General features: G+C 42.6%; 1 protein-coding gene across 1 annotated transcript; it reads left to right on the top strand.

Annotated features, from left to right (window-relative positions):
* The first annotated feature begins 2,949 nt into the window (after nucleotides 1-2,949).
* Nucleotides 2,950-17,236, top strand: LOC308081244 (protein Wnt-2b-A-like). Its single transcript, XM_080423154.1, has 5 exons — nucleotides 2,950-3,289; nucleotides 7,607-7,827; nucleotides 9,920-10,197; nucleotides 11,568-11,832; nucleotides 16,916-17,236. The coding sequence occupies exons 1-5, from the start codon at nucleotides 3,123-3,125 to the stop codon at nucleotides 17,143-17,145; spliced, it is 1,161 nt and encodes a 386-aa protein (XP_080279280.1). The 5' UTR covers nucleotides 2,950-3,122; the 3' UTR covers nucleotides 17,146-17,236.
* Nucleotides 17,237-20,824: the final 3,588 nt, after the last annotated feature.

Genomic DNA, 20,824 nt, shown 5'->3' with positions numbered 1-20,824 from the left:
GAAAATAGCTGATCTACAAGCTCACAACGCGTCGCATCGCGGCGCGTTGTGAGCTTGTAGATCTGCTATTTTCAAACATGTTAGTACTTTTACCTTTGGTACTTAAAGTATATTTTGATGCCAATACTTTTGTACTTTTACTCAAGTAACATTTTGAACACAGATACTCAGTATTGATACTTTTACTTAAGTAAAAAATGACGGTACTTTTTCCACCACTGGCAATAATCTGCACTTTTCTTAGTTCCAACAGATAAATGCTGAATAGCCTATACTTCTGCTATACCAGGGGTTGGCAACCTTTTTGACATGAAGTGCCATGTTTTTTTATTTTCTTCATAGTCAGTGTGCCATATCATAAGGTTAATCAAGGGCAATCAAGATCTGTTTCCAACAGATCTTGATTGCCCATTTCAATAACAACCTTTTTTTCTTTTTTGAAATATTATCAAGGATCAGGATGTAATGATCATTAGACTCATCAGACCCCACTTATCTCTCAGACTCCCCCCCAGTCAGAATACAGAGTTTGAATGAAAGAATATAATTCATCACATACAGATGTGAGGGGACTTAATTTAATTGACTACATTTTCTGTAATATTTTATTTGAACCCATTAAGACCTGGAACACATCTGTATCATTTTCAGATTTCTTTGGCTATCCAAAAATAGCAGATATACAAGCTCATAGCGCGGCACTTTTTGACGGAAATGTGTGCAAATCTTTTAATATACATATTTTTTTAAAGCAAACATTTTTAACCCAAATCTTTGCTTCTCGGGGGGTCCCTGGAACAACATATTTTGAGATGGGGGTCCGCGGCCAAATACATAATAATTTTGGGGGTCCTTGACATGAAAAGGTTGGGTTAAAAGACAAATCCTCTCTCTCACACGTATGCCAGGGTGCCGGTGATCACACTCCCCTGTGCCAATGTTGGCACCCGTGCCAAAGGTTGCCTATACCCCTCCGCTATACACTATTATGTTTTTTTATAGAAATGCTTACAGGATCATCTATCAAAGAGAACAAATGGAAAAAGAGAGAGAGGGGAGGAAAAAAAAGTATCATTTCGGTCTTTCTAAATAAAGCTCTTTAAACTGATGACAGTGATGGATGGTCAAAGTGGAACAGTTGGACACGCTGATTTATAGGTATAGCTGGTAGCCCTCATAATAACATCACTGGGCCCTACTTTCCATCAGCTCTAAATATACATCCACCACACACTGTCCCCCACCGTCTATAGGTCTGCATACTTTGTCTGACAAAAGCCTCCAGAGGTGTAAAGTAACTAAGTACATTTACTCAAGTACTGCACTTATAAGTACAATTTTGAGGACTTTTTTTACTTAAATATTTCCAATTTTCAGTATACTTTTACTTCTACTTACTTCTAGCTCTACAAGCTCACAATGTGTCACGATGCCACGCATTGTGAGCTTGTAGATCTGCTATTTTCAAAAGATTTTTTATATATTTTATACATTTGAAAACTTGTGAAATGGGACATTCTGCATAATGAGTACTTTCTACTTTTGTACTTTTGATACCAATACTTTTTTACTTTTACTTAAGTAGCCTACATTTTAAATTCTGGACTTTTACTTGTAACAGAGTATTTCTACATTGCAGTATTGATACTTTTACTTAAGTAAAACATTTCAGTACTTTTTCTACCACCAGTCAAGTCTGCATACTTTTCTGACAAAAGCCTCATTTATGCTCCGTACGAACGACGGTGTCGCGCGCCAAAACAGCAGATCTATAAGCTCACAACGCGTCGCAGATGCGATGCTTTGTGAGCTTATAGATCTGCTGTTTTTCGGAGTATGAGTCGGCGCTAATAAAGGGAAAGAGGACAGGACAGCTGACGCATTGGAGCGCTTCATGACAGTGTTGCCATGTCCGCTTATTATAAGCAACTTTGGGCTTGTTTTTCTGTAAAGTTGCTTTTAAATATTGCAGGTTGCGGTTTTTGGGGTCTGGTTTCTAAAGTGTAGGCCTAGTTGCTAATTTGGGCTTGTTTCCTAATGTTGTAACCAGTGTTTTTCAAACATTTTCATGTCAAGGACCCACAAATTAATATGTATTTGTCTGCGGACCCCCTTCTGAAAACATTTTATGCCAGGGACCCCCATACATGATTTGTGTTGTTAAAATGTTTCAGAAATATTCTTTTTTTTTAAAAATATATTCTTCCAAGATGTTTTTGAGAATAGCAGATCTACAAGCTAGATCGGCTATTGCTCGCTTCTTTTGGGCTGGTGGACCTGGTTGGGCTGGTTGGGCTGGTGGACCTGGTTGCTTGTTTCTCTCTCAAAACCTGGCAACACTGCTCTATGGTCCAGGCGCATCTTCATTCATTCCCCGGTTGAGGAAAGAAAGGTGCGACCAGTCTGTCTGTCTGTCTGTCTGTCTGTCTGTCTGTCTGTCTCCTCATCTTTGGATATTATCTCGCGAATCTAGACTGTTTAACTTCACTTGTTAGTTCATTGTATGGTTTTATATATATTTTTTTCAATCAACAAAACAATTATTGCTTTTTATGTTTTTAAAGGTGATTGCGATTTATGTTTTTTTTTTTTTAAATCAAGAAACAAGTGATTGCTTTTTAATGAATGGTCCAGCGTGTATTATTGCAACTTATTTATTGGCTGCTTCAGGATGACCTGAAATTCAACGCGCAACAGCTGAGGAGAAAAAGGTTTTATTGACAGTCCTATACAAGTGAACATCTGGGACATCTAAGGAATCTGAGACGATCAAGGGACTTGTTCTATTTTTAATAGAGGGTCGGACTTTCCTATGAAATAATAAACTTTTGATCTCGGGATGTAAAGCCAAAGAAGATGATGATGGACGTATTTGATTGAAAAATCGACATGGCCAATGGCATTGTTAAGCGTCTCCCAGTTTAACAATAATGCCATCGGAATGTTTTGGCTGCATTTTTACAACTTCAATCAATTGCTCCTTTTTGTTTTCCAATGATGGACGGTGGGCATCAGTCGTCAAGGACTTTCATACCAGATTCTACCGTTTTTGCCAATACGTGAAATAAAATTAAAAAAAGTTTAAAAAAAAAAATATATATAATAAAAAATAAAAATAAAGCATGTATTGCACGATGAAATCTCGGAGCTTCCCTTCCATCACTGGGACTAATATGGGGATCAGAGGTGCAGCCAGACATGGACACCACTCTAAACATACCTCCAGGATATACTTCACCTTCATTCTGCTCCTGCTGATGTTCACGCCAAGAGTGGAGTCCTCATGGTGGTGAGTAAATAGCCTAAGTCAGTGGTTCTCAAACCTTTTCCATGCCAAGGACCCCCAAAATGATATGTATTTGGCCGTGGACCCCCATCTCAAATATTTTGTTCCAGGGACCCCCAGAAGCAAAGATTTGAGTGTAAAATGTTCGCATAAAAATAATAATATATATATTAAAAAATGTGCACATAATTTCACGATTTTTCAAAAATAGCAGATCTACAAGCTCATAGCGCGGCACTCGGTGCCGCGCTATGAGCTTGTATATCTGCTATTTTTGAATAGCAGATATTATAAAAGGTTAAAATGATTGTGATGCTATATCAACACATTTTGCTGGGGACCCCCTGGAACCCCCCCAAGGACCCCTGGGGGTCCCCGGACCCCACTTTGAGAACCAAGGGCCTAAGTTATGGTCAGTGAACAAGTTGCCGATTTTGACACCCTGTCAGTCAGTTAACGTTCTTTATAGGGCTGATCACATTAACTGTCGGATGCAGTGACATTTGTGTGGATAGGGCTACTGCAGGGGGTCTTCCAACGTGACCAAGGACCCCCTAGCTGAGAGAGAGATGAAGCAGGGACCCCCACTACATATTGTATAAAACTGTGTTGCAGATTAAACTTTTGCATAGTTTTCATAGATAGCTGGATTCACGCAAATGTATTTTTTTTCAGATGGTCAACCTTTTACACCATAGTCAACTTGACCTTTGGCTCTGTACTTGGTCTGCTCTTTTCCCTCTGCCCCAAAATAGCCGATCTACAAGCTCACAACGCCTCGCAGTGCGAGGCGTTGTGAGCTTGTAGATCTGCTATTTTCGTCTAATGGTCCCTATCACACAAAGATTTGGCGGACGGACCCCCTGCAGTAACTCTGAGGACCCCCTGTTGAAGACCCCTGGGCTACTGTATAGGCTTACGCTACATGCATTGTTGTATAGCCTATTTATCATGACAGAAATATAGATTTATATGATTGACACTATAATCAAAAACAAATGTAAGCCTTGATCTGGCCTACATGCTGCTACCTGCATTCCATACAATGTTCTCGCCCTAAAAGGGCTGGCACTAGGCAACAAAGTGGGGATTATTTATAAATCATAACAAGCTACTTTCAAGCTGACCTCATTTATTTTGTTTATGCTGCGTTATCATATTTTCGCTTCATCAAATTCATCAGCTTCTCCTTTGCTGTCACACCTGAAAACCCAGAGGCACACCTGACCATTAGCCATAGAGAGTGTAAGAAGAATTGAGTTATTAGTGGAGACAATCTGAAATATTAGGGTCACTGACTAATGAATATAGGGCTTATTTTCAGTGTCATGCAATGAGCTCTAAATGAGGTTTAAGTCTACAGTATATGAAATACTCTGCATGCTATGTGTGTGCGTCTCAAACATCAGTGCAAGGTGACGTGATGGGCACAGTGCATATGTGTTGTTTTTATGAAGATTAATGGTATGTGTGTGTGTGTGTGTGTGTGTGTGGGGACTCCCCTATCCATCCATCTTGCCCATAGTAAGTGGCAGGTGCAGGCGCTGGTGCATGAATAAGTGCCCCTTGATGATTTCTCTGGAGGGTTTAAGACGCCCTGAGGGAAATGCTTGCGCTGGGCTTTAAAGCAGGTAGACTAACACCAACCTACCCGCACACACCCGCACACACACACACACACACACACACACACACACACACGCACACACACACACGCACGCACGCACGCACGCACGCACGCACGCACGCACGCACGCACGCACGCACGCACACAAACGCACACACACACACAAACGCACTGAAACAGTTGTTGTCACGCATTCTAGGGACATTTCCAGAAATGAATACCAGGCCATGTAATTGAGGCTATATCAGCTGGATGTGATCATAAATTATTTTGTTCCTGTGTCTTGGTGTTTGACTTATTGTCCCTTGAGCATATCTAACAATTAGCCTGTGTTTTACAGATGGACTAAAAGTGAGAGTATTGATATTAGTATCCATAGTAAAACAATTAAATTGCAGTTTCTATCCAGAGCTGACAGCATATTTTATCGCATTTAGTATTCCGTAACTTCAAAATATTATGAATACTTTGATTAAAACAGGGGAACAGAGAATCAGAAACAGATCAGCAGCACTAACTGAGAAAGACTTGGAAGCTTTCTGTCTAGATGATATTTATTTAATCCAGATTTGTTTTGGAAGCCATAGTGATCATTTACATGTGTGATGGGTGCACAAGACTCTCTCAAGCGCGCGCGCACACACACACACACACACACACACACACACACACACACACACACACACACACACACACACACACACACACACACACACACACACACACACACACACACACACACACACACACACACACACTCTCTCTCTCTCTCTCTCACACACACACACTCTCTCTCTCTCTCTCTCTCTCTCTCTCTCTCTCTAATTCTGTCTTTATCTCACCAACTATATGTGTGTCCTCCTAGAAACAGTCATGGGTCTTCTGTCACTGGCGGTATGTAAAACACACAATAAATACACACACGCACGCACACACATGCACATGCACACACACACACACACACACACACACACACACACACACACACACACACACACACACACACACACACACACACACACACACACACACACACACACACACACACACACACACACACACACACACACACACACACACACACACACACACACACACACACACACACACACACACACACACACACACACACACACACACCCCCGGTGTCGCAGCGCTGCACTGCTTTCCTGCTCAGGCAGACAGTAGTTAGAATGGGACTGGGACAGCCATAACGGGAATGGAAACTCCCCGCTAAGTCTGTTTCTGTCTCTGTGGTCCGGGGTGACACAAATGCGTGTGCGATTAGGGACTATAACGATATCCGGATGGAGAGTGGAGCGTGCAAGCTTAGAGAGAGAGGGGGGGGGGGGTCTACGTCTACGGCCATCGTATGGGTGTACTGTGGTGTTGGAAAGAGAACAGGTTTCAGGGGTCACTTGTACTGTAGTTCAGTGGTTCTCAACCTGTGGGTCAGGACCCCCAGGGGGGTCCCCACATGATCTTGGGGGGGTCCCCAGATGACAGTAAAGTGACAATTTAAGGATTTTTATTACCTTTTTATTACCTAAAATAAAGAAAGAAATAAAAGAAAAATACCATTACTGCATCAAAAGTAATCAACAAACTATACTGTAAAACTGGTCAAACATTGGCCAAATTGTCAAATAATATAAGAAAGAGGCAAACATTGGGAAAATAAGCTCACAACGCACAACGTGTTGCGAGGCGTTATGAGCTTTTAGATCTGCTAACATTCACAATATTTATCTGTGGAACCAAGTCAAACTAAATGAAATGCCTCAACTCCCACATTCCAAGTGCTTGTCAGGGTGGGGGGTCCCCGGTTCAAATATGATTGTGTTGGGGGGGTCACGGCCTGAAAAGGTTGAGAACCACCGCTGTAGTTGACTGCTCCCTTGTCCGATTCATAAGGACTCTAAAGCCGCCTCCCCGCGTCATAAATACATCCACCTTTTTAGAGTTTCTGTAATGTTACGGATTATGTCTGAATAGGACAGGAAGCAAACTACCAGGGAGTGAAATGCTTTTCATTCAACTTAACAGATGTCATGTCTCTCCCATGCTGAAATTCCTGTAAGTCTGAACCACTTAAGCCCTATATACTGAAAAGCGAAAATAGCCGATCTACGCTGTTGGTTCTCAAAGTGGGGTCTGGGGACCTCCAGGGGTCCTTGGGGGGGTACCAGGGGGTCCCCAGCAAAATGTGTTAATAAAGTATGACGCAGATATGGCAGATATCTACAAGCTCATAGCGTGGCACCGAGTGCCACGCTATGAGCTTGTAGATCTGCTAATTTTGAAAAACTGTGAACATTTTTGCAAATCTTTGAATATATTTTTTTAAGCAAACATTTGTAACTTAAATCTTTGCTTCTGGGGGGTCCCTGGAACAAAACATTTTGAGATGGGGGTCCGTGGCCAAATACATAATGTTGGGGGTCCTTGCATGAAAAAGTTTGAGAACCTCTGATCTATGCTATGCACCTGTACTGTAGATGTGCTATTGCTTTTTTGCAGCTTTTGAGCACTAGGTTGAAAGTGGAAGAAAAGAGATGTAAAATGATAATGACATCAGCATCACCGGTCAAGGACTGAAACACCTACCCAGCGGCCTTAAACATCAGCGCTATACAATGCTGAAACATTTGATACTCTACTGATCTCACACCTGTATTTCTTTGCGCCTGCAGGTACATTGGAGCGCTGGGCGCGCGGGTGATCTGTGACAACATTCCTGGCCTGGTGAACAAGCAGCGTCAGCTGTGCCAGCGCCACCCGGAGCTGATGCAGTCCATCGGGGAGGGGGCCGTGGAGTGGATCAAAGAGTGCCAGCACCAGTTCCGCCACCATCGCTGGAACTGCAGCACGCTGGAGCGAGACCACACGGTGTTTGGAAGGGTCATGCTGAGAAGTGAGTTCACGCTTCAATGTGTGAATGAAGGCGGGGGGGGGGGGGTTCTCTGTCTGTACATGTATGTATACTGTGTTAATGAATGAATGCATGAGTGAATGAATGATTTCCGTGTCTTGTCTTGAGCAGTGGTGTAACGGTGATATCTTTTTCAGGTGAACGGTATTTAAATGACGTCACATGCACGCGCACGCACCTGCCGTACCTTGCACGTGCGCACGAAAAATGTCCAGTGGAACACTGTGGTGTCCCGTGTGGCGACCAAAACACCACTCTGGTCTTAAGACTCATCCCTTATGGGATTAAAGGGATACTTCACTTTCGGGCCGGGGACACCTTTAAAAAAAATATTAAAAATAAATGAAAAAAGTTATGGAAAATTCATGGCCCCCTCACACATTAGTAGGACACTGCGTGTCGTGAGGGGGCCATGAATTTTCCATAACTTTTTTCATTTATTTTTAATATTTCTTTTAAATGTGTCCCCGGCCCGAAAGTGAAGTGTGGCGACCAAAACACCACTCTGGTCTTAAGACTCATCCCTTATGGGATTAAGACACAAAAACCTTATACAGTGTTAAGTGTGTGTGTGTGTGTGTGTGTGTGTGTGTGTGTGTGTGTGTGTGTGTGTGTGTGTGTGTGTGTGTGTGTGTGTGTGTGTGTGTGTGTGTGTGTGTGTGTGTGCGTGTGTGTGTGCGTGCGTGCGTGCGCGTGTGCCTGTGTCTGTCTGCATGTTCGTGCTTGTTAGCTAATAAACATACATTTAATTTTATTATTGATTCAACTCTGGCCTCCTGTTCGTGTGAACTTTCCCCCAGAGAGACAGATAAGGGGGGGGAGGAAAGCATCGGAGAAAGTATTGTGGTTTCACCTTCTCGGGAATGAGGAAAGATTGTGAAAGTGGATGTTCTCCGAAAACAAGTAGCAGATCGAGAGATCCACATGGGTGATGTATAAACAGTAATAGGAGATGTAAATATTTGGGTAGATGTTTCTGGCAGCCAGACAAAGCCTCACTCCCTGACATATCGCCTGTGTTCTGCTTCATTGCGTGAGCAGGAATGAGAATGGGAGGTGGGTTGGAAAGCCAGACCAAATAACCCCCCCGAAAAATCTCCTCTCTCTCTCTCTCTCTGAAATGAAAACACAGGCCGGCGACTGAGAAAGCTGCCATCTGTGCAAATTCAAAGGTGAAAGGAGAGTCTGCTTTATACTGGGATGTTATACTGTAGCTTAGGCCATCTAGGGTTTGATTTGGCGGGAGGATGATGCCTCTGCTTTTGATATCCCCCTCTGGTCATTCAGTTTGAACCCCGGCGAGGATATGTTTTTATCCCTGTTTCTGGTCAGACTGACTTAAATACATGCGATGCATGTAAGCTATCAAGCTATTTTCACTATTCTGTTGTACGACAATTAAGTAAATGGGGCTTAAGTTGTTAACGCGTGTCTCAACGTGACGTGTCGCAAGCTTGTAGTGAGCCTGTTACAGTGAGCTTGTAGATCTTATAGAGAGCTTGTAGATTGACGGCTATTTTCGGCAAAGAGATTTGGTGTGTTGGTGTGTAGATAAAAAAAAAAAGAGCACCAAGTACAGCTCAGGTCCGTTTGACTAAGTATAGAGGGTCTAAGTCAGTGGTTCTCAACCAGTGGTCCGGTGACCACCGGTCGCCCTTGAGGGGGTTCCAGGTGGTCCCCAGCTAAATGATGGAGAGTTGTTAACCAAATGGACCCTTATAGATCTTTAACTCTTGAGAGCGTAAAATGAAACGGGTCCATTTGGTTTCATTTTACGCTCTCAAGAGTTAAATTATTGTTAAACATCTGCATTACTTCATTAAAGAATTGTTATTTTGATCAACGTTTGCCTGTTATCTCTCCCATGGTACCAACATCAATACAGCATGGAATTGTGGACAAAATCATATCCAACGATAACAAAATATTCTAAGTATTGGGTCTGAGAGTCTAAATCTCAAATGGTGGTTCTGTGACTCAAATGCCCGAATAAATAATGGACCTTGATATGACAAGGGTGGAAAACCACTGGTCTAAGTGGTTAACAACCTGTCTCTTTGCTCTGTCCACCCAGGCAGCAGAGAGGCAGCGTTCGTGTACGCCATCTCCTCGGCCGGAGTGGTCTACGCCATCACCAGGGCCTGCAGCCAGGGGGAGCTGAAGAGCTGCAGCTGTGACGGCCTGAAGCGCGGGCGAGCGAGCGACGAGAGGGGCGACTTTGACTGGGGAGGCTGCAGCGACGACATCCACTACGGCATCAAGTTCGCCAAGGCCTTCGTGGACGCCAGGGAGAGGATGGTGAAGGATGCCCGGGCGCTGATGAACCTCCATAACAACCGCTGTGGGAGGATGGTGAGCAACAGCTTCACTTTTGAATAATGGTTACTAGAAAAGGTTCCAGTGTGATTTAGGAATTATATTTAAATATAGTACTGTATATTTGATGACCGGCAGTGGTTCCGGTAGGAGACACAAAGGAAACTCTTACCGGAACCTACCGGAAAACCCCAAAAACATCCATGAATTCAAGTCTCCATTGGGTGACTAATCGATAGAAAAAAAGTCATTTTGAGGGTGAACTATCCCTTTAATGCATTATAATTGCCCTCTATAATTAAAATATAAAATCCAAAACACCTTAAATATTGTATTTATTTTAGAAATAGTTAATCTTTCTCTCAATAGGGGCAATGCCTGTCGCAAGTTGATGATGTCATTTGTCCATGTGTGGTCTAGCCCGACGGAATTTATGGAATGCATGTGAAAATAAAAACCAACTTCATACTTCCTAAGGTTAATATGAGCATCAAATAAATATTTTAAATGTTTTTTTTTGCACATGCATTCCATAAATTCCATAGGGCTGGATCACACATGGACAAATGACATCATCAACTTGCTAAGGTCATTGCCCCTATTGAGTGAAAGATGATTCTAAAATGAATACAATATTTACTGTTTTTAATTTTACATTTTAGTTATAGAGGACATTTATAATGTATTTAGCTTATTAGCCAGTATTTGGCTTATTAGCCAGGCATCCTTTTAAGCTTAATATTACCTAACCTCTACTCAAACGCAATTGCAACTCGTTAGCATGTGATTACGCGGGCATCACAGCACGGGCGCATCGTCATGAACTTAACACTGAATGGTCACCTTTGACCCGTGCTCCTCCTCAGTGGTGGAAAGTAACTAAGTACATGTACTTAAGTACAATTTTGAGGTATTTGTACTTTACTTGAGTATTTCCAATTTCCAATACTTTTACTTCTACTCCACTACATCTCAGAGGCAAATATTGTACTTTTACTCCACTACAATTATTTGAAAACTTTAGTAACTAGTTACTTTTCAGATATAAATTATGATATTATAAAACATACATTAACCACTTTAGCCCTATTTTTATGTCTAGGCTATTTGAAAATAGCCGATCTACAAGCTCACAACGTGTCGCATCGCGACATGTTGTGAGCTTGTAGATCTGCTATTTTCAAACATTTTAGTACTTTTACTTTTGGTACTTTGAGTACATTTTGATACCAATACTTTTGCACTTTTACTCAAGTACATTTTGCATTCCTGACTTTTACTTGTAACAGAGCACTTCTACTTTGCAGTATTGATACTTTTACTTAAGTAAAACATTGGGGTACTTTTTCCACCACTGAACTTAACACCGCATGGTCACCTTTGACCCCTGTGTTCTCCTCCTCCAGTCGGTGAAACGCTTCATGAAGCTGGAGTGCAAGTGTCACGGGGTGAGCGGCTCCTGCTCCCTGAGGACCTGCTGGCTGGCCATGGCCGACTTCAGGCGCTCGGGAGACTACCTGCGCAAGAAGTACAACACGGCCATCGAGGTGACCATGAACCAGGACGGCACGGGCTTCATGGTGGCCGACAGGGACTTCAAGGGGAGCACCAAGAACGAGCTGGTGTACGTGGAGAACTCTCCGGACTACTGTCTCATGGACCGTGCAGTAGGTGGGTTAAGGGTGTAGGGGCTGCAACTATCCATTATTAATTCGATTTATTGTTAACTCTTTTACTGCCATGGCAGTAAAAGAGTCAATAGCTTTTTAATTGCCAATAGCTGGCAATAGCTTTTTAATTGTTTTATATAAGATCGCGCTCTGATCATTAACCACTTAAACTGTAACTCACACGGATACGGAAATAACGGAAATAACGTAATTTCCGCCTCCATCCACTCTCTGTCTATTTGTTCCCTGCAGATGCCTGTAACTCGAGTTAATTTGTTTTGCCCTCGTTTCGACGAGGCACAGTGTTTTCAATGGCCTCTGGCTAAGGGAGCGATAGTTCCGGTTTAATTATTTTTTCTCTGGGTGACGAACAGTGATCCCCTTTGTGTTTACCAACCGTCTTACAAGCGATCATAATGTATATAAATGTTCTGTGGCCAGTTGGGGAGGTGGGAAAGACACATATTTTTTTACAAAACATGGTATTTCCAGCGTGCCTGTGGCAAAACATTTTACCTCACCGGTGAAATTCCGGATGAATCAATCGATCATTATGGATCTACATCTTCTGTGACCACTTGAAAAGGTTATAAAGCACGAAATTCTCTGGCATGGGTGAGTTTATTAATGTATATGTCACAGTACGTTTGGAGAACCAGTACGATTGAAGACAGAGCACTCGTTTTTAGGCACGGGGCTCCTTCGGGGCGAGGCGGGGCTTTTCGAGACAGGGTTTATTAGCGAGGCTCGCGAGGAGGAGAAGGAGGACGCGGCGCTGCGAGGCGCGGGTTTATTACGCGAGGCTCGCGAGGAAGAGGAGCCTCCTCCTCCTCCTCCTCCTCGCGTAATAAACCGTCCCGTCCTCTCCTTCTCTCCTTCTCCTCCTCCTCCGAGGAGGAGAAGGAGAGCGCGGAGAGGCGGGGCTTTGATGCGCCGACGGAGACCTGTCTTTTGTTGTTCCCCCCCACATAGCAACCAGGAAGCTACGCTAGGGGAACCATAATATCTATGAGGGGAACGCTGAACACGCGTTCACACGCACGGCGCGCCGACTTAGTGGAGCTTGAGGCCGAGGAAGCGCGCCCTCGCGCCTCCAGGCGCGAGTGCCCGCGCTGACCGGCCGATGCTCCACTAGTCGACTCAGCGCCGTTTGAGTTGTAAACCGATAGGGAAAGAATAGTTCTTTTCATGGATCACTGTGTGTGTGTGTGTGTGTGTGTGTGTGTGTGTGTGTGTGTGTGTGTGTGTGTGTGTGTCAGGGAGAAAGTAAAACAAAAGCCAGAACACAATAAAAGTATCTAAACAGTCCTGCTTTCAATAAACCAAAAAAAGCATGAGCGCGTGCGCGTGTGTGTGTGCGCGTGTGTGTGTGTGTGTGTGTGTGTGTGTGTGTGTGTGTGTGTGTGTGTGTGTGTGACTGTGTGTGTGACTGTGTGTGTGTGTGTGTGTGTGTGTGTGGCCATATATGTTTGTGCACAAGCCTGGCTTGTGGCTCCCTCTAGTGCTGGGTGGGTGGTAAAAACGAGCGCGCTTTCTTCAATCGTACTGGTTCTCCAATCATACTGTAACATATATACTCTGGCAGTTAAGGGTAAAAAAAATAAAAATAAGCTACACCATGTTTCCCCTTTGCAAGAATACTAGATTTTTTTTGCTTTATGGTTATCAAACTGACTGATTATTTAAATATTCTCCATAACCATTTAAACCCTATAAAGGCTACTTATTAGTTGACCAGGGTCCCCCAGAGCTCTACACTGGGTCCGCTAGTATTGCGCTATTATTGCGACACATTGTCAGCTTGTAGATCTGCTACTGAATGTTGGCCCCAGAACAACAAGGTTGAAGTGATTAATGTAATAGGGGGGTTCAAGTGGTTAATGTAACTCTTATTCAGAATAAGTTAGCATTGCATAAAAAAAACACTTAACCACTTTAACCCTATTATATATTTTGGCTACTCGAAAACATTTTCAGAAAGTTTTGACAAATCTAGATCTTTTTTGAGAAATATGGAATAATAATAATATGTTATCTTGTGGGGTCCCTGGCACAAAATATCTTCAAATGGGGGTCTGCGGCCAAGTACTTTTCAATTTAGCGACATAAAAATGTTTGAGAACCACTGAGTTATTACACTGACTTCCACACTAGAGAATGACCTTACCGCACAAGCATGAAGAAACAATAAGGAGACAAAGAGAGATACGTATCGCCACAGTCCTGTCGGCTTCACCAAACCTGATAGAATCAGACTCATCCGCTGAGGGCTTGCATTCCTTCACAGCTTAAAGTTCAATTATTTGACCTTTTAACATCTCCCTTAATTCCCACAGTGTTTGCTTTGCCTTGTGAGGCTCTGTCTCTCCCATCCCGGCCCATGCGATGCCTTCTATAGAGCGTGAAATCTCAGTAAATCACTATTACTGGGGATGGTTATGATAGCCTAGACAGTAGACAGTAAAAATCCCAGCGTTAATTTACAGGTCCATCTGTACACTTAACACTAAGGGAGTTCACTGTGTCGGTGTAGGAGATGTGTTGTGATGCATGTTATCATCTTCAGTACCTCCTCTCCATCAGCCCATTAAGAATTCTTTGGCTATTCAAAAACAGCAGATATACAAGCTCATAGCACGGCACCGAGTGCCGCGATACAAGCTTGTAGATCTGCTATGTTTGAAAAATCGTGAAAATGTGTGCAAATCTTTGAATATATATTTTTTAAAGCAAACATTTGTAAACTATTTTGTTCCAAGGACCTCCAGAAGCAAGGGTTTGAGTTCAAGCAAACATCTTTAACTCAAATCTTTGTTTCTGGGGCTTACTGGAACAACATATTTTGAGATGGGGGTCGGTGGCCAAATACATATCATTTTGGGGGTGAGAAAAAGAAAAAGGATGAAAAAGTTTGAGAACCACTGAACAATATTTTTTTCAGAAAACTGTTGACAAAATGACGGTTGATTGAATTTGACAGGACTGTTTGCTTTTCACTTATGGCGATTGCACTTGTGCAAAGTGGTGTTGATTTGTGAAAACCTTGCTGAAGAAAACGTGTAAATATTATTTTTCAGCAATAATCAAAAATCCAATGCAAAAATCCCATAGGCTTTTTATCAAAAGAACCAGGAAGATGCTTCCTTCTTCCATCTACAAAAAAATACATCATGCCTCCCAGGACCGCTCTATGAAGGTGTGTTCTCTAGCGCAGGAGGCTGCTTCTACCCATTTTCAAGGTGCGGAGGTGTGATCTTAAAAAGAGCTTATGGCCTTCCTTGCTGCCAATCTTCATTGCAGGAATTCACACCCTAAGGATACACGCAGGCTTATTTCTCAAATCCCTCCATTGGTTTAAGCTCCACACCCTAAAACCTGAAGGGGAGTATAGTTCATCTCAGCTTCTTCACTGACCTGGCCTCTGATCTTAGGCTTAAGCTCAATGGTTCTCAAATGTTTTCATGTCGAGGAATCCCAAATTGTATGTATACTCCCATCTGAAATGTATTCCACATTTTTCTTGTCTTCAAAATACTTTGAAAATAGCTGATCTACAAGCTTTTAGATCTGATATTTCTGAATAGCCGAGATATAAATTTGGGTTAAATTGGTTAAACTGATTTTATATTAAACTGATACAATATTAACACATTTTGCTGCAGTGCAGACCCCCTGGAACCACCTCAAGGACCCCTGGGGGTCCCCGGACGACACTTTGAGAGCCACTGCTTTAGGTCATCTGAGTGTTACCATGCGCTACTCTGTTTGGATCTGACATCCTTTCCCCTGAAACACTAGCCTTTGCCACAAGAGTTAGTGAATGAATGAATCAAACTTGCAGGCTAGAAAGTTGCAAAATATTTACTGCAGGGATTAAAGAAAAAAAACAAATCTCACGACTGGAAATATTTGTTTCCAGTCTGTCCCAATCTGGGATTTATGAAACAGCATGAAAGGACTCCCCCACACTAGTGTAGTGTTTCCTAAACAACTGTTTTCCTAAACAACACAGTATGTAGATTTATTATGTTTCTAAACTGCTGTTCTGCATACAGCCAACCAGTTGAAGAAATTGCAGATTGAGACAAGATGCTTCTGAACATTGTATTCTATCGTTAATTTGACCCATTCTACTCCCATACAATTCTAATAATCTAATAATCAAACAGGGAATTCTAATAATTGTATAAAAATACGGAGAACTTTAATCCTTAAGTAAGCAGCCTTTGCCAAGCCATGTGGCCAATAGGTCAGGAGCCTATCTCCTGTTTCTGTAGCGTGAGGTAGCTTTATGTACAAGTACACCCCCTGGACATGACGCTAGTACCGTATGTGGCAGGGACTTACCCCAAAATCCAACCCTTGATTCTGAGTGCCAAGCAGGGAGGCATTGGGTCCCATTTTGTATAGTCTTTGGTATGACTCGGTCAGGGATTGAACCCCGACCTCCCAATCCCACTCTCACCACAAGGCCACTGAGCTGGTCAACTTTAATCTATGTTATTACACGGCTTGGTTGAATGCTTGATTCTGATTGGTCAATCGCTGAATTGAGCGGAGTGTTATTTCTGGATAATGGCCGATGAGCTCTATAACAGACCGCTGTCTAATCAAAGACTCAGAGCACCTGCTCATATACTGTATCAACCTGTGCTGCTTGATGTTATGCTGTATCCAACATGACAGCCATGTAAACAAACACACAGTGTCATTTACAACTAAACATTGCTCTCAAGAATGTTTTTGAAAACATTTTTTGAAGCGAGAAATAGACAATGTAACCAAAAACACTTCCTTGTTTTACGAGGAAACCGTGTCCGCCCAGCGCAACACTTATGGAATACTTTCATTGACGTAAGCAAGGAAATACTTCGTTTTGTTGTTACTTTTGGGTCAAATTATTAATTCATTTATTAAGTAGCCGTGTAATCCGCTTCGCGCCGGTGCCTAATCACCCTGTCGGGATTTATTTATCAATAATGACCGGCTACCCGTCAATTTTCCCTCGCTTACTGTTTTTGACCACTTGGCCGCTGAGGCACTGATATCTCCCTCTCACCCTCTATTTCTTCCTGGCCATGCAGGCTCCTTGGGCACGTCGGGCAGAGTGTGCAACAAGTCCTCCAGGGGCACGGACGGCTGCGAGGTCATGTGCTGTGGGCGGGGCTACGACACCATGCGCGTCAAGCGCGTCACCAAGTGCGAGTGCAAGTTCCGCTGGTGCTGCGCCGTGGAGTGCAGCGACTGCGAGAACACGGTGGACGTTCACACGTGCAAGCCTCACAAGCGACCCGACTGGCTGGACCTAACCTGAGGGGGGGAAAAAACGGAAGGCGTTGTCCCCCTAATCTAGTGGTTCTCAAAGTGCGGTCCAGGACCAGGGGTCTTTGAGGCGGTTCCAGAGGGGTCCCCAGCTAAATGATTGATAGTTAGGAACCAAAATGGACCCTTACCTGTCTATAACTCCGAGAGTGTACAAATGGAACCAAATGGACCCTTGCGGGTCCATTTGGTTCCATTTGTGCACTCTCAGAGTTATGGGGGTCCGTGGAATTTAAAAAGAGTTCGAGAACCACTCACATAATCGTCCCCTCCAGCTGACCTATTGACCTATGGGTGAACGACTGCACTGCACTGCACACATTAATGGGACGCTGACCCTGTTTCTTTTCTTACCTTCATTACCTCTGATCTGATTTGACTTCTAATCATAGAACACTTCCTGAAGCAGAAACATGTTAGATTTTAATTGGATGATGATGACGCCGAAACTGGAAAAGAAAAAAAGGGTCCCAGTTCACTTACGGTGTGCTGCTTTAATATAAATGTCTGAGACCACAACTTTTTTCCAATTCTTTTTCTTTCTTTTCAAACGTCAAGACTTTTTGGACTTTGATCTTTGTGCAACTGCACCCTTGGTTGAGGCAAGGCTTTTAGGTGTCCGTTTGTTTGATGTACAGTGCTATAGTGTCTATATAGATGTTATATAAAAAAAGGACATTGTGAGATTGGGGGAGGGGGGTGGGTGTGGAGAGAGGGAGAGAGATCTTTGATAAATCAGTATGGACACTGACTCATTTTTAAAAAGACATCAAATTGTTGTATATTACGACTACTACATCACATCATAAAACACAGTTAATATGCTACAATTATGTGGAACTCGAACATAAATTCGAGGAGTTTGAAAAAAAGAATGGGGAAAAAAAGAAACTCCAGGAAAGAAGTCTGGAAATCCAGAATGTGGACAATGTGGATTTTTGGAGAAGGCCATTCAGAGATACTGTTTAATAAGGGGTGGCAGGGATTATGCTTCAGCGGCCCCCAAATAACTGGCAAAACACTAACATTGTATTGGTGATAAAAAATATGTAAAATAAATGTCATAATTCTTTCTTTAACCACTTGACCACTTAACACGGCAGCCGAATGGCTGCCGTGTTAAAGGGATACTTCACTTTCACATAAAATAAACATTAAAAATAAATATTTAAAAAAAATTAAAGAAGTTATGGCAAAATAAAGGCCCCCTCACACATTAGTAGGACACTCTAATGCGTGAGGGGGCCGTGATTTTTCCATTACTTTTTTCATTTATTTTTAATATATTTTTTAAATGTTTATTTTATGTGAAAGTGAAGTATCCCTTTAAGTGGTCATGTACAGTAGGTGGGCCGCGAATGCTTTCGAGTTTTTCAAGTGGGCCCTGATCCAGAAAAGGTGGGGAACCACTGGTGGGGACCCATTACGTTGAATAAAATGGGGTTGTAGTGATAATGCTATATTGCCAGGAGGCCCATCATTACCTAGCAGTGTCTGCCTGCATGGGCCATGAACCTGCCATTGCTGTATACACATGCTGACAGAAAACCCCGCCGACTGCATTTATTTCTGTTCTATGGGATATAAATGAAAACATTATGTGACTGTCTTTGGCTCTGTGAGGTTCTGTTTGCAGTGGTCAATATCAAACCTATCTTTATTGTATACATTAGCCTCCTCACTCAAGGGCTGTATTACTGTACGTCTGTATGTCTGTGGTATGTTTTGGTTTCATTCATCCGTAATCATTCAGTAAGTTCAAAAGCTGCTAGAGCAAGCGTTGCCTCTATTACAAAGTGGGTTCTGGGGACCCCCATGGGTCCTTGAGGGGGTTCCAGGGGGTCCCCAATTAAATGAGTTAATATAGCATCAAAACGTTTAAGTTGAACCACTTTAATCCTATTTTAAACTTTGAAAACTCTTGAAAATGTTTGAAAAATTTAGAAAACATTTTAACAACGCAAATCTTCTATTATGGGGGCTCCTGCCACAAAATCTTTTCAGATGCCCCCGTGGCCAAATACATTTGGGGGTCCTCGATAGGAAAATGTTTGAGAACCGCTGCTCAATTATATCATGATAGAACACTTTTATAACGCAATCTTATGCAACGATGTGCTTTCACTCTGTTGTTGTGCACACAAGTCTTCTGGCTCTCACCAGTCTGCTGCGAGAGGTGAAGTGCTGCATGAAACCAGGCCAAGAGACATTGCACAAAGCAACAGCAGAGTGGCTGATAATAACTCTACATCTGAATGGTTCAAATCAACATTCTGTAATGCAGCCATGAGACACGGTGTTGGACCACTGGAGACACGGTCCTCCGAGGAGTTTACGGATCTAAAATGACTCTGACAACAGGCTGGGGGCGCTCATAAGAGTCAACCGAATTCCTCGTGTGAGCGTAATGAGGGTGAGGGCCAAACCAAAGTGCTTTTAAACAAAGAGAACGAGCCATCGGTATCAAAAGTTCACAAGTCAAAAGTTAATTACAAAAAAGAGAAAGCATGCTGCTGCCTGCGTGTAAATTATAAGTCTGCAGCCTGTGTTATTCTTGCGCCGAGACATCACAGGGCCACTGACACGCCGCGGCCCCGATCTCTATGATAATTCAACGTTGGAGGTCTTTTGCAACGTGCTTTCCTTTGTGGTCCAACAGAATCCAGCATCTGTCCATCCGACTGAATTAGGTGAAACAAAGAGAACCGATAGACGACCGCTGCCACTGTAAGTTAGTGGGCTCACTGAACTTATAAAAAGCAATTAGTGGTGACATTGTATGAAGAAAACCTACAGTAAAAAACATCTCAATTGGCAACTGATAGACCGTGCACTGACAGGCTTGGGTTAGGGGTCATGTTGGATTTCTCAATGACTAATTTTAGATCTAGGGTCTGCATCGTTTTGAGTTCCAAAAAGTTTAGTCTTTTGTTTTCTGTGTGAGTTCAAATAGAGAATTCTGGAGCATCAGGGACGTTCCGATTTTCGAGTACAAGTCTAGCGTGTTTGGTCAGGGGGTGGAAGAAGAACTCCAATGTTAGCAATACCACAATGTAGAAATACACTGTAACAAGGAACAGTCCAGAATTCAAAATGTTACTGGAGTAACAGTACAAACGTACGTACTGTACATTAACATATATTGTATTTGCAGTACCAAATATAAAAGTAGGCTACTCATGCAGAATGGCTAATTCCCTATAAATAGCAGATCTAAAAGCTCAAAAAACATCACGTTGCATTTGGCGAAGAGGGGGGAAAAAGAGCGTTTGGACCTTGGCAGTGAATGAGTTAAGACACGCAAAATAGGGCCCTTGGGGGACTCTGGTCAACTAAGTATAGGGTTTAAGTGGTAAATATTGTAGCTTAACCCATCATAATATATCAGTTAATGCGTATTTTGTATTAATACAACTACAAATAGAAATGCTCTAAGTAACTAGTAACTAAAACTGCCAAATAAATGTAGTGGAGTTAAAAGTACAATGAGATGAGCAGAGTCCAAGTAATAGTAGTAATAAGTATCAACATATTTATACTCAAGTAAAGTAAAAAAAACAACAACCTCGAAATGGTACTTAATTACAGTACCGTACTTGAGTAAATGTACTAAATTACTTTCCACCACTGTGTTGGGGCTTGGTGCAGCGTAGTGAAAACGACTATAGAGT

This window comes from Gymnoscopelus braueri (genome assembly GCF_963280865.1).
Source record: "Gymnoscopelus braueri genome assembly, chromosome: 3".
Lineage (NCBI taxonomy): Eukaryota > Metazoa > Chordata > Actinopteri > Myctophiformes > Myctophidae > Gymnoscopelus > Gymnoscopelus braueri.
Note: the sequence above shows the minus strand (reverse complement) of the source record. Positions and strands in the feature narration are given on the sequence as shown.